Source organism: Diadema setosum, chromosome 5 (assembly GCF_964275005.1).
Source record: "Diadema setosum chromosome 5, eeDiaSeto1, whole genome shotgun sequence".
Taxonomy (NCBI): domain Eukaryota; kingdom Metazoa; phylum Echinodermata; class Echinoidea; order Diadematoida; family Diadematidae; genus Diadema; species Diadema setosum.
The window spans coordinates 25,827,908-25,841,226 of NC_092689.1; the positions used below are offsets into that span (position 1 = coordinate 25,827,908).

Below are 13,319 nucleotides of genomic sequence, written 5' to 3' on the forward strand. Positions count from 1 at the left end.
GTCATTCAGATTCTGCTTCAAACTGTCAATTTCGAGACTGCAGTACTATTGCCACCTTCACACAATTTGAATATCACAAACATTAATACACGCGCTGGCTCAAAATATATTTGTGCATTCAAATCAGTATGAATGAGGCACTCAAATGACAATAGTATTAGGAGTGGACGAGTAATCATGCAGTGCACACAAGCAAGTGAAAATAATACAATGTGAACCCAGACAAACCAAAAGTGGAAATTACACCCTGAGAAAAAAAAAATATTAACAGAATGAAAACTTACAGAAGCACATGAATTTGTTAGATACTTTACTCAAACACAGAGAGATGCTGGTTAGTCAAAGAAAATAAAATGATTCAACAAAATGACCACATTGCTTTCACTTAATTTATTTGATTTGATTTAAGGCAACCAACCAGGTGACATGCATCAGTGACACATACAATAGACATCTTAAATAGTTTTGTAAGATTGCAGACATAAAAGGTATTGCAAAATAATTTTTTTTTTTCAGCATGAACTAAGTATGTTATTTTTATGAAGAAATATCACATGGATAAACCTCACACCTAATCATTTATTCATTTTTAGTAGGTATGTAAATGCATCTAAGAATGATTTAAATTTGTTTATTCATCACATCTATAACCTCATCCTGCTCCTACTAGATTTATGATTGCTTATCATCAATTACTCAAAATAATCTACTGACATTCATAATCTGTTATACTTGAACTAACTTGCTATACTTATTGCCTCAGAATACAAACGTTTTTCCAGCACAATCTCCTATGATCATCGAGTCATTTCATAACCATGCTTCACAGAGTATGAAGTCATACATCACAAAATTCAAAGCAACACAGTACAACTGGCTGCAATGTCTTTTTACTCTATTTGTGTCCATCTTTTTAAAGAGCTTGATGTATAATAAAAGTTGTATTAATTCTCACAAAAAAAAAATAATTGAAGATTAAGGAGAATGTGTCTAATCATACTGACTTTGATAAACTTAACGATTTGTTAGCACAATATGATAGGATCAGTTAAAAAAAGCAAGTAGGATATATAGTGACAAACTTTACAATCTTGATATACAATTGGCATTTTTACAACTATTGCAGATATACAATATCAGGTGTACAAAATGTGTATATTATTATTTTTGCCATGCAGTGTTTAGAGTACATAAGGTTTGAATGACAAGTTAATATTTTGTCAACTGCACTGGCTTAAACTTATTTGTAACAACAATGATAACAACATAAAGCACTCATGTGAATTCTGTGGAAAAATAGACTATTTTTCATTGCATTATGATTCATAATCTTGATACTCTATTCTTTTATTAATAAACATCTGCCTACTATTCTCAGACAAGCATTCAAAATATATATTCATTAGTTCACACACATCAGAGCTGTATACTTTGGTACAATTGCTGTTTTTGAAAGACACTTCTTCACATTTACCCTCTCACACAATATGAAATCAATAATTGCACTTCCCTAATGGTGCTTTTACAGCACCTCAAAAGCAATCAACAAAGTCCCTACATTAGTGCAGGCTCTGCACTAAGCTTGGATTTAGTCCTTCTACAATGTCTGCTAAAAACTAAATTATGCTTATATATATATCTTTTTTTATTCAGTGTTCCACCCTTATCAGGTACCTGTTTATAACACATATATAATATATCTGATAACTTATGCAGGCCTAAATAACAATTTAGCATATAAACAAAAAAGTGCAGTCAGTCAGCTGATCAAAATTATTGAACTTGCAGGTCAATGTCTACTTGTTTCATTAAATGTTTGGTGTAACAAAGCACAATTGGGAAGTAGTGTACCGTACATCCTAATTTTAGTAAATCAAATTTTAGATGTCAGTGTTTAACTTACATTACATGCTTGAATATATTACTCAACGTGACAGTGACTCAAAGAAGCACATGAATAGGAAAAGTATGGACTTACTTTACACATTAGTAAAATCAACATGTGAAATCTTAATCCCAACAAGATGTGACCTTGAATACATTTCATAAGCTACTTTCATTCAATAGTCTTGATCAGCTGTATGGTACTTAGAAATTAATATTTTCACAGAACATTTAAGCAAAGGTTCATGCTTCAAAAAAATCATAGGGCACTTCAAATGAACTTATCAGGGGGTAAAAGCATCACCAAAGTCATGCCAAACACAGAGCATAAGTAAGGCAATGATAAGCAGACAGGTGCATACAACAAAAGCGAGTCTGTTAATGCTCTTCAACCATTTCATCAGAGTGGAACAAATGCTACGGTCATGCAAGGCTTGGGCAGTGCTACTGGCAACACTCTCTTTTTCCTGTCTCAATACCTGTCTCTGTCTGGGCTGGGTCTCTTTATGATCAGCCAAGTACTCTGAGGATGACCGTGTCTGGAGGATAGCCTCCCCAAACTGGGTTTCCTCTCCGGGGTAGCTGACTTCTCTGCGGAATGTGGTGCGAGTGACATGAACAGACTTCTTCACGATGCCACCATCCTCCTGTTTGGTCTCATATTCTTCATGGACAACATAATGGGTGGATGAATCATCCACAGATCCTTGGGAGATACTTCCGGTGGCTTGCGCTGATTCGGTGTCTTCTTCATCTTCAGATGGATCAGCTGCTGGCATGGGTCCTCTGAAAGGCTTTGTTGGGCTGTCAACTTCATCCTTTTCCTCTCCCTCTTCAACAGCTGTTTCCTCTCCCTCTTCAACAGCCGTTTCCTCTTGGTCAGCACTTGGTTCACTTTCCAGAAAATTGACATCCACAGGTGGTAGGTGGCTCTCTACATCCGATATTGGCTCTGGTGGCCGTGGACTGACCACAGAATCAGCCCTGTCACTGTCCTCAATTTGAAAGACCTCTTGATCGTGGGCTGGTGCTTGATCATAGTGATCTTCTTCTTCTGCATGCTGTGCAAGGGCCTCAGTCAGCATGGCTTCATCAAATTGGGTATGAGTTACAGCCTGCTCACTGTAAGAAATGCTGACACTGACTTGCTCTTGAGCAGATAGATCTTGGTACTGCATAATATCAACATCCTCTCCATGTGGAAGCTCCACTTCTTGGGGAGAGTCAAGAACTTCAGGTTCAGAACCCATCTGCTGTGATTCTGGATCATAAAAATCAACATGCTCCTGATGCTGATTTCCAATGAGGTTAGGGTCATAATAATCAGACTCTGTAGGGCCATCAACCAGGACAGTATCTTGGACCTGAAAATGACTCTCTGGTTCCTGCACATCTTCATATAGAAGCTGTCTTGACTCTGAGGATGCTTCAGCCACAGAGGTTGAATCATAGCAGAACTCTTGATGGTCACTTGGCCCTACAGATGATCCATCATGTGTGGATGACTCTGGAAGAGACTCTGGAGTGTCTGGAAGTTCTTGTATTTCTGGTGTGACAAGAGAATCGGGAGATGGAGGCTGAGGATGAATGACTAAGTCCTGTGGTGCCTGAGAAGACAAAGTCAATCTTTCATCGAAAGGTTCTCCCGTCACAACTCTTGTCTCTGTGACAACTTTGCGATGGTAAACCACAGTTCCATCTTCAGTTTGGTCTTCATATGTTTCTTCAATCTGAGATTGTCTTGTCCTCACAATGGCATCCCCTTCCTGGCTCTCAACCCACTGTCCTTGAAATTCTCTCTCTGATGCAGGGGTCTGGACAGCATATTGTTGCTCTATTTCAGCCAGAGCTGTTCCATGCAATGGCTCTCCCGTCTCTGTCTCAATTTGATCTTGCTCACAAGATACAGCTGCATCTTTGTCAGAAGGAATGTCTTGATGTCCAGGTTCTGCAACGTCATATGAGTGAGACATCATTTCAATATGACTATAACTGGTAGCATATTCACCAGTGATATCAAGAATGTCTGGAGTACCTCGCCCATCCTCAGGGCCAGAGTCTGTTTGAACGTCGTTTGATGGTATCTCCTGCTCAGTTTCACCATCCATTTCGCCTGGCTGTGACTCTAGGTAAAGCTCTTTTTCAACAATCATTGCCTGCTCAATAGATTTATAGGAAGTAACTGTGTTGTCGTCTTCTTTATCTCTTCCTGGGGGCTTTGCACCGTCATCTTGGACCATAGGAACAGTTGAAACTGTGGTTTCAAGCATACTGTGAGAAGGAAGGTGAGAATCAGATTCTGTCCCCTCTTGCCCATCTGGTGGAACTTCTTCGACATGCTCCTCCATGTAGCTTATACTCTCTGTTCTCATGTCATAGTCATCCTCATCATCAACACCAAGTTGTTCACTGCTTATGCCATCTTCACCAAGAATAATTTCACTCTCTTCAGTGGGCGGATCAGGTTCAATGAGATATCCATGGTCCCTTGCACGCCTTTCAGCTACTGCCTCATCATCTTGTACAATCTCTTCAGATTGCAAGTCTAGCTTGATTTCTGGAATCATATCAGAATCATCTGAATGCTCATCATCCATTGAGATATCCCTTTCGGTTAGGTCAAGCTCGTCTTCAATGTGAACATCATCTTCCGGCTCACTGCTTTCCATCATTGTTTCCTCTACAAATCTTACTTCTCTTGTTTGCACAGTCCTTATCACTCTTTCTACATAAGCAGCACTTTGATCTCGAAGACTGGCAGCTTCCCCTGGTTCAGCAAGCCTGTCTTCTTGATATTCCACAACTTCCCCTGAAGTTACACCCTCCTCTATAGGAGACAGGTCTTCTCTCTCAGCAGGAGTTGATTTAGCTTCTTCTTCTGTACCTTCTTTTACTATTGTGGTTGTACTTGAAATGTGAACTTCAGAGTGAGTGGTAGTGCTGACTGTTTGCTGAACACTCTCTGGCTCTGCATCTTCATATCCTCCTGCAGATTCAGGGATGTCCTTTTCTACTGGCAGAGTTTCTTTATCCAGTTGTTCTTCATCCTTTAGGATTGTTTCTTTGTGTTCTGTTGTTGGAATGCATTCATCAACCTTCTCGACATCACATGGCAATGATACAGGAATACTGGTTTCTGGTTCTGTAGAGGGCTCCTGTCTCTCACTTTCAAGACCTTCAGTGGACACACATGTTTCTGTAGGTGCTGATGTAATGGCTACTTCTTGCATGCTTTCTTCTAGAGTATCATGTGGCTCCCCTGCTGGGGACTCTTGGAGGTCAGTGGGGATCTGATCTTGTATGTCAACCCTCTCTTCATGAACTGTGCCTTGAGATGGTCCTCCAGGGTGCTTGGTTTCCCCTTCCGCTTCATCAAAATGTGGTTCAGGAATTTCCTGCTTCTCAACAGCAGTCTTTTGAGCAGTGATATGTATTTCAGTGCGAGATGATGTAACTGTAGCTTGTTCTACGACTTCATGAAAAATGACCTCTTTCTCCAGATTTTCTTGCTGCTCACTGCGGGTTTGGTTTTCTAAGCTGGGTTGGATATCATCAATGGTGTCTGCAGCACCTCCTTCCTGAGGAGAGGAAACTTCCTCCTTCAATACCACCTCTTTGTAGTCATGGGAGAGGACTGGTTCTTCTACTCGCTCATCACTTACAACTTCCTCTTTGGTGCTTGTGTGACTTTGTTCCATTGACAACTCTTGAGGATGTTCTGACAAGGGGGGTGAAAATGTAACTTGAGGCTGGTCACTTGAGGCTTCCTTGGGCACATTTACTTCAGTGTGAGTAGTGATAACAGTAAGCTGTACACTCTCCTGAACATCTTCATGTTCTTTGTGTGGAGTATGTTTCTCATCTTCTTTTACATCAGGAAGTTGCATAACTGTCTCCCTATACTCTGTGGTCAGTGTATCTTCCTCAGTGCACTCTTCATGTACAGTTTCTACTGTGTGTATGGTGAATGATTCATCTGCAGAATCAAGGACTTTTTCTGCTTTGGGTTCTGGCTCTATTTTGTCTGATGCCGCTTCACCAAGTTTGTCTACATCAGAGTCGGGTTGTGGCTGATCACGCTGCTGTACATCCTCCTGTGGAAACTTGTAGTCAACTGCAACAGCATCTTCCACTTTCTCTTCAGTCTTGACCTCCAAACTGTGTGGCTGAACAAATGATTTATCCCTTTCATCTGGATGAGCTTCTTCTTTTTCTGTTACAGTGGTTTCACTGACCACCTGTATTTCAGTGTGGGTTGCGTAAATAGTTGTGTGCTGGATACCTTCGTCACAGACACTGGATTCTTCACGGGAAGATTCATGGTCAACCTTAATTTCTTCAGGCTTCTCTGCTGGCTTTTCTTCAGGCTTTTCTGCTGGAAATTCTTCATGCAGACGAATTTCATCCTTCAGAATGGTCTCCCCGTCTGTTGTTGTTACACCCTTGTCCTCCAGTTGTTTTTCACAAATATCCTTTTCCTCTTCTTGTGCTCTCTTCTCCTCATGCAATTGCATCTCTACATGAGTTGACAAAATGTGTGTATGTTGAACACTTTCTTCTATGACAGCTTTGGATTCTTCCTGGAGAGTTTCCTGGCCTACTGGAACTTCCTCCTGCATTATTTCTGGCAGTTCTGCAAGTTGGTGAACTTCCTCCTTCAGGATAGTATCTCTGTCCACTGTAGGTGTAGCTCCATCTTCCACCGGTTCTTCACAAATATCTTCTCCTCTTTGTGCTTTCTTTTCCTCAGCAGGTGCCTCGCTCGAGGATTGGACATCAACAGGTATTGATAACGAGTGTGTATGTAGGATGCTTTCTTCCATGACAAGTTTGGATTCTTCCTGGGGAGGTTCCTGGTCAACTAGAACTCCTTCCTGGTTGTCTTCTGGCATTTCTTCTAGTTGGCTTGCTTCATCCATCAGGACTGTTCCTTTGTCTGTAGCTACATCCCCTACGATGTCTTTACAAACATTTTCTTCTTGTACCTCTTTTTCTTCAGCAGGTACCTCGGTCAATAAGTGGACATCTTGAGTTGATGAAATGTGTGTGTGTTGAATACTTTCCTCTATGACAATTTTGGATTCATCCTGAACAGGTTCCTGGTCTATTATAACTTCTTCCTTCTTTTCTACTGGCATTTCTTCAAGATGGTGAACCTCTTCCTTCATGATGGTCTCTCTGTCTTCTGAGCTTACTGACTTCTCTCCAAGACGTTCTTCACAAATGTCCTTTTCCTTTTCTTGTTCTCTCTCAACAGGTGACTCACTCACAGATTGTACTTCTATGGAACTTGCAGAAATGTGTGTATGTTGAACGGTCTCTTCTATGACAACTTTGGATTCTTCATGGAGAGGTTTCTGGTCGACTGGAATTTCTTCCTTCTTTTCTTCTGGCATCTCTTCAAGCTGGCAAATCTCTTCCTTCAAGATGGTCTCTCTGTCTACGGCTGTTCCTGACTTGTCCCCAAGACGTTCTTCACAAATGTCCTTTTCCTTTTCTTGTTCTCTCTCAACTGGTGACTCACTCACAGATTGTATTTCGATGGGACTTGTAGAAACGTGTGTGTGTTGAATTGTCTCTTCTACAACAACTTTCGATTCTTCATGGAGTGGTTTCTGGTCCACTGGAACCTTTTCCTGCTTTTCTTCTGGCATCTCTTCAAGTTGGTGAATCTCTTCCTTCAAGATGGTCTCTCTGTCTACTGCTGTTCCTGACTTGTCCCCAAGACGTTCTTCACAAATGTCCTTTTCCTTTTCTTCTCTCTCAACAGGCGACTCACTCACAGATTGTACTTCGATGGAACTTGCGGAAATGTGTGTGTGTTGAACAGTCTCTTCTATGACAACTTTGGATTCTTCATGGAGAGGTTTCTGGTCGACTGGAATTTCTTCCTTCTTTTCTTCTGGCATCTCTTCCTTCAAGATGGTCTCTCTGTCTACGGCTGTTCCTGACTTGTCCCAAAGACGTTCTTCACAAATGTCCTTTTCCTTTTCTTGTTCTCTCTCAACTGGTGACTCACTCACAGATTGTATTTCGATGGGACTTGTAGTAACGTGTGTGTGTTGAATTGTCTCTTCTACAACAACTTTCGATTCTTCATGGAGTGGTTTCTGGTCCACTGGAACCTTTTCCTGCTTTTCTTCTGGCATCTCTTCAAGTTGGTGAATCTCTTCCTTCAAGATGGTCTCTCTGTCTACTGCTGTTCCTGACTTGTCCTCAAGACGTTCTTCACAAATGTCCTTTTCCTTTTCTTGTTCTCCATCAGCGGGTGACTCACTCACAGATTGTACTTCTATGGAACTTGCGGAAATGTGTGTGTGTTGAACGGTCTCTTCTATGACAACTTTGGATTCTTCATGGAGCGGTTTCTGGTCCACTGGAACTTCTTCCTGCTTTTCTTCTGGCATCTCTTCAAGTTGGTGAATCTCTTCCTTCAAGATGGTCTCTCTGTCTACTGCTGTTCCTGACTTGTCCTCAAGACGTTCTTCACAAATGTCCTTTTCCTTTTCTTGTTCTCCATCAGCGGGTGACTCACTCACAGATTGTACTTCTATGGAACTTGTGGAAATGTGTGTGTGTTGAATGGTCTCTTCTATGACAACTTTGGATTCTTCATGGAGCGGTTTCTGGTCCACTGGAACTTCTTCCTGCTTTTCTTCTGGCATCTCTTCAAGTTGGTGAATCTCTTCCTTCAAGATGGTCTCTCTGTCTACTGCTGTTCCTGACTTGTCCTCAAGACGTTCTTCACAAATGTCCTTTTCCTTTTCTTGTTCTCCATCAGCGGGTGACTCACTCACAGATTGTACTTCTATGGAACTTGCGGAAATGTGTGTGTGTTGAACGGTCTCTTCTATGACAACTTTGGATTCTTCATGGAGCGGTTTCTGGTCCACTGGAACTTCTTCCTGCTTTTCTTCTGGCATCTCTTCAAGTTGGTGAATCTCTTCCTTCAAGATGGTCTCTCTGTCTACTGCTGTTCCTGACTTGTCCTCAAGACGTTCTTCACAAATGTCCTTTTCCTTTTCTTGTTCTCCATCAGCGGGTGTCTCACTCACAGATTGTACTTCTATGGAACTTGCAGAAATGTGTGTGTGTTGAACGGTCTCTTCTATGACAACTTTGGATTCTTCATGGAGCGGTTTGTGGTCTACTGGAACTTCTTCCTGCTTTTCTACGGGAATCTCTTCAAGCTGGTGAATCTCTTTCGTTAAGATGGTCTCTCTGTCTACTGCTGTTCCTGACTCGTCCCCAAGACGTTCTTCACAAATGTCCTTTTCCTTTTCTTGTTCTCCATCAGCGGGTGACTCACTCACAGATTGTACTTCTATGGAACTTGCGGAAATGTGTGTGTGTTGAACGGTCTCTTCTATGACAACTTTGGATTCTTCATGGAGAGGTTTCTGGTCCACTGGAACTTCTTCCTGCTTTTCTACTGGAATCTCTTCAAGCTGGTGAATCTCTTTCGTTAAGATGGTCTCTCTATCTACTGCAGTTACTGACCTGTCCCCAAGACGTTCTTCAATAATGTCCTTTTCTTTTCCTTGTTCTCTCTCAATAGATGACTCACTCACAGTTTGTATGTCTACGTGACTTGAAGAGATTTGTGTGTGTTGAATGGTCTCTTCTAAGACAACTTTGGATTCTTCCAGTGGAGGTTCCTGGTCCACTAAAGCTTCTTTCTGCTTTTCTCCCAGCATTTCATCAACTTGGTGTACTTCATCCTGTGGGATTGTCTCTCTTTCTGTGTTTGTAACTCCATCACCCTTTGGTGTTTCCTGGACATCATCTATTGTAATTGCTCCCTTTTCTTCAGCTGTCTCACTCAAAGATTGGACATCTACATGTGTTGATGAAATCTTGGGGCGTTCCTCTTCCACAAGAGCTTCTTTTTGCTTTTCTTCTGGCATTTCTTCAAGTTGGTACACTTCATCTTTCAAAATGACCTCTCCATCTACAGTGGCCACTGCTATGTCTTCAGGTCGTTCCTCCTGAATATCCATTCTCTTTTCTTGTTCCCTCTCAACAGGTGTCTTACTGACAGATTGTTCATCTTCAGGACTTGAAGAAATCTGTGTGTGTTGAATGCTCTCTTCTAAGATGAATGTGGATTCTGCCTGGTCTGCCAAAACTTCCTGCTTTTCTCCAGGTTTTTCTTCAAGTTGATGTACTCCATCAAGTGGGATAGTTTCTTTGTCCATTGTGGTTCTAGCTCCATCTACCACTGGTTCTTCACAAGTATCCTTATCTTTTTCTACTTCCTTTTCCTCAGCAAGAACTTCACTCAGTGATTGAACATCGACATGTGTTGATGTAATGTGCGTATGTCTAACACTTTCTTCTAAGACAATTTTGGATACATCCTGGGGGAACTCCTGGTCCATCAAAACTTCTTTCTTCTTTTCTTCTGGCATCTCTTCAAGTTTGTGAATCTCTTCCTTCAAGATGGTATCTCTGTCTGCTGGAGTTACTGAACTGTCCCCAAGACGTTCTTCACAAATGTCCTTTTCCTTTTCTTGTACAATCTCAACAGGTGACTCACTCACAGATTGTACTTCGATGGGACTTGCAGAAACATGTGTGTCAACCAAAACCTCTTCCTTCTTTTCTTCTTGCATTTCTTCAAGTTCATGTACTTCATCCCCAAGGATGGCATGTCTGTCTGTTGAGATTACGGCTCCATCACCTACGTGTTCTTCACAGACATCCTTTTCTTTTTCTTGCATCTTCTCTTTAATATGTGTTTCACTTATCACATGTACTTCTCTGTGAGTTTCTAACTCTACTTCTTCATACTTGGTGGTCATGGCAGGCTCTCCAGCTTGACTTTTACCATCGGTTTCCTCATCAACTTTGGGTTCAGGCTCTTGTTGACCATTTCGCTCCACTGCCTCATCAGCAGGTTGTTTGTCAATGAATGTATCTTCATGCACATGTGATTCTGGTTCTGCTACAGGGCCTTCAAAAGAGACAGACACAGTGTCATCTGATGGTAATTTTTCCTCTTGTACCTGACTCACTTGAGGCAAATTTTCATCAATCCCAGGTTCTGGGATGTTGGCTACACTGGCAGTGTGTATTTCAGTGCGAGTTGATGTAACTGTGGTGTGGTGAACAGTCTCACAAATAACATGTCCTGGTTCGGAAAATGGTTTTGAATCTTCTTTGACATCACTAGCATCCACTTCTACCTTTTGCACATCTTTTGTGATTGTCTCTTTGTATTCAGTGGTGATGACTTTTCCATCAATATGTTGTTCAATGATTCCTTCCCTATGAATCTCTTCTGGCTGGGTTTTTTCAATAGGTGTCTGTGAAATATCCTTCTCTTCTTCCCTCTCAATGGAACTGTCAGATGGAACCATTTCCTGCTCTTCTTGAATGTCTTCCAGGAAGTCATCTCTCTCCGAGGGCATGGCTTCCATTGATGTTGAAATATCATCCTCTTCATAATCTGGAGCATTCATGGCTGCCAAAGTTTGTGTGGTGACAACTATGTCTTCATGCTTTGATTCACTCTGGAGGACATCTCTTTCATCCTCCATCGGTTCTCTGGACACGTCTATCTCCTGTGATTTGCATGTCTCCTCTGCCATTTTTTCTTCAGCTGGACCCTCAGGTTGACTGTCTGTTGGGATATCCTTCTCAACATCCTTCGGCTCTTCAGCTGGATAAGCCATCTCCTTTTCCTGGAACATATGTGTTTCTTTCACAACTGTGACAGTGTGCTCAACAACTTCTTTTTCTGTTTGGGAAGCAGGCAAAAGTGCATCTCTTTCTCTCTCACCTATTTCCTCTGGAAGAGTCTTGTCTGGTATTGACACATCCTGTGGCTCTTTGAACTCTTCAGATTTGTCTACAGCTCTCTGTGCATCCTCTGTACGGTATTGCTTCTGGATGATCACAGAGTCTACAACAGTGGATACATATTCCCTAACCTGCTGTCCTGGAATGTCAGCCTCCTTTTCATCAACATCTGCTGGTGGAACCGGTTTGCTGAAGACACCACCATCTACTTCTTCCTTTTCTCCCTGTGACTCCTGAAGCTGCACTTCCATTCCTTTGGTAATAATTGTCTTCTCTTCAACAAAAGAATGAACATCTGTGTCTGGTATATCATCTGATTTTGATTTAGGAATGTCATCAACTGTCGCTTTTTCCTTTTCAAACTTTTCTGTCTCCTGGTCAGGTCTGTCAGGTGCATGGGTTGCCTCTGCAGGCACATGTTTTTTGTCTTCTTTCACAACAGCTTCCTTTGGCTGGCTGGGCATGGAAGCTTCTTCAATTTTTGCTTCAAACTGCTTTATTTTTTGGCGGATGTCAACCTGATGCTCGGGCTCTTCATGATCAGACGGGACTTGGGCTGGTGGCTCTTTTTCTTCAACATGGGCTTCAAACCTTTCCTCAGCAGATTCTTGTACATGTTCATGCTGTTCTGAAGGAACCAGCTTTGGCTCATCTGTTTTTTCTTGTAGGATGGTGACAGTCTGTTCCACTCTTTTCACTGTCCTTGTTTTTGTCTAGGAGAAGATAGGGGTGATTCATGCAGCTTTGCTTGAATATAACATCAATAGTGAGTATGATGTACATTGTTTGTCTATTTGTGTGTGTGTTTGTGTCAGAACACTTTTATAGTTGATGGCTGAGACAGAGAACAAAAGGATTACAAGTAGCAAATGTGTGTTCGTAACCTTCACAGGGCCTACCATAACATTTGTACAAAACATATTTGAAGTAATCCAAGGACAGAGGCCCGACACAAATGTGTGCAGGAAATTTTTCACTCGTCCCAATATGATTAAACACTAGATATGCACACGGCTGGCTATGTACTGCAATGTTGCTCGATTCTTTGTGTAAATGTGAACTTCAGTTAAACTACTACAGTCTATTACTAGACCACTGAGCAAAGCACTACTATCTCCATGAGCAAAACTTCACAGCTGTACTGTCTTTTCTTTCCCTCATAACAATATTAATGGCTCCGCATAATCACAATTTTAAAACTATATGCTAGCCATTCTCACCTCAGATGAAGTAGTCTCCTTCCAGGTCACTTCTCCTTTTTCCTGACGCTCATGAACAGGCTCCTGTGGTGTTAATCACATTAAGTCACTTCACTATCAACTGACATACAGCCCGGGTGCAAGTCTAACCCCATCAGGAATACTGGGAGACCACAGGCAAGGGGCTGCATGATGCACGCAAAGCTGCAGGTCCAGTCATGTACCAGCCATGCATAATGAATATTCATGGACATCATGAATATGTGTCCTGCTTGCATTACAACATGCATATTGCTGAAAGGTTTAAGCAGTTGCATGAATGCTGGGCGCATGCCTATCCCATGTATGGAGGTGAAGGGTCTCTACAAGCATTGTGCAATGACAATGACAAATGGAGTTCCAAAGGTTTTTTGCATATCTCATACATTGTGG

At 41.7% G+C, this 13,319-nt stretch overlaps 1 protein-coding gene across 1 annotated transcript in view; it reads right to left on the reverse strand.

Moving 5' to 3' along the window:
* Positions 1-13,319, reverse strand: part of LOC140228809 (uncharacterized) — a 199,809-nt gene that overhangs the window by 19,283 nt on the left and 167,207 nt on the right. Inside the window, exons 52-53 of the mRNA XM_072309082.1 lie at positions 12,909-12,971; positions 2,364-12,401 (exon numbers count right to left, since the gene is read on the reverse strand). Of these exons, the coding sequence (XP_072165183.1) occupies positions 2,364-12,401; positions 12,909-12,971 (10,101 nt within the window). The remainder of the gene's footprint in view (positions 1-2,363; positions 12,402-12,908; positions 12,972-13,319) is intronic.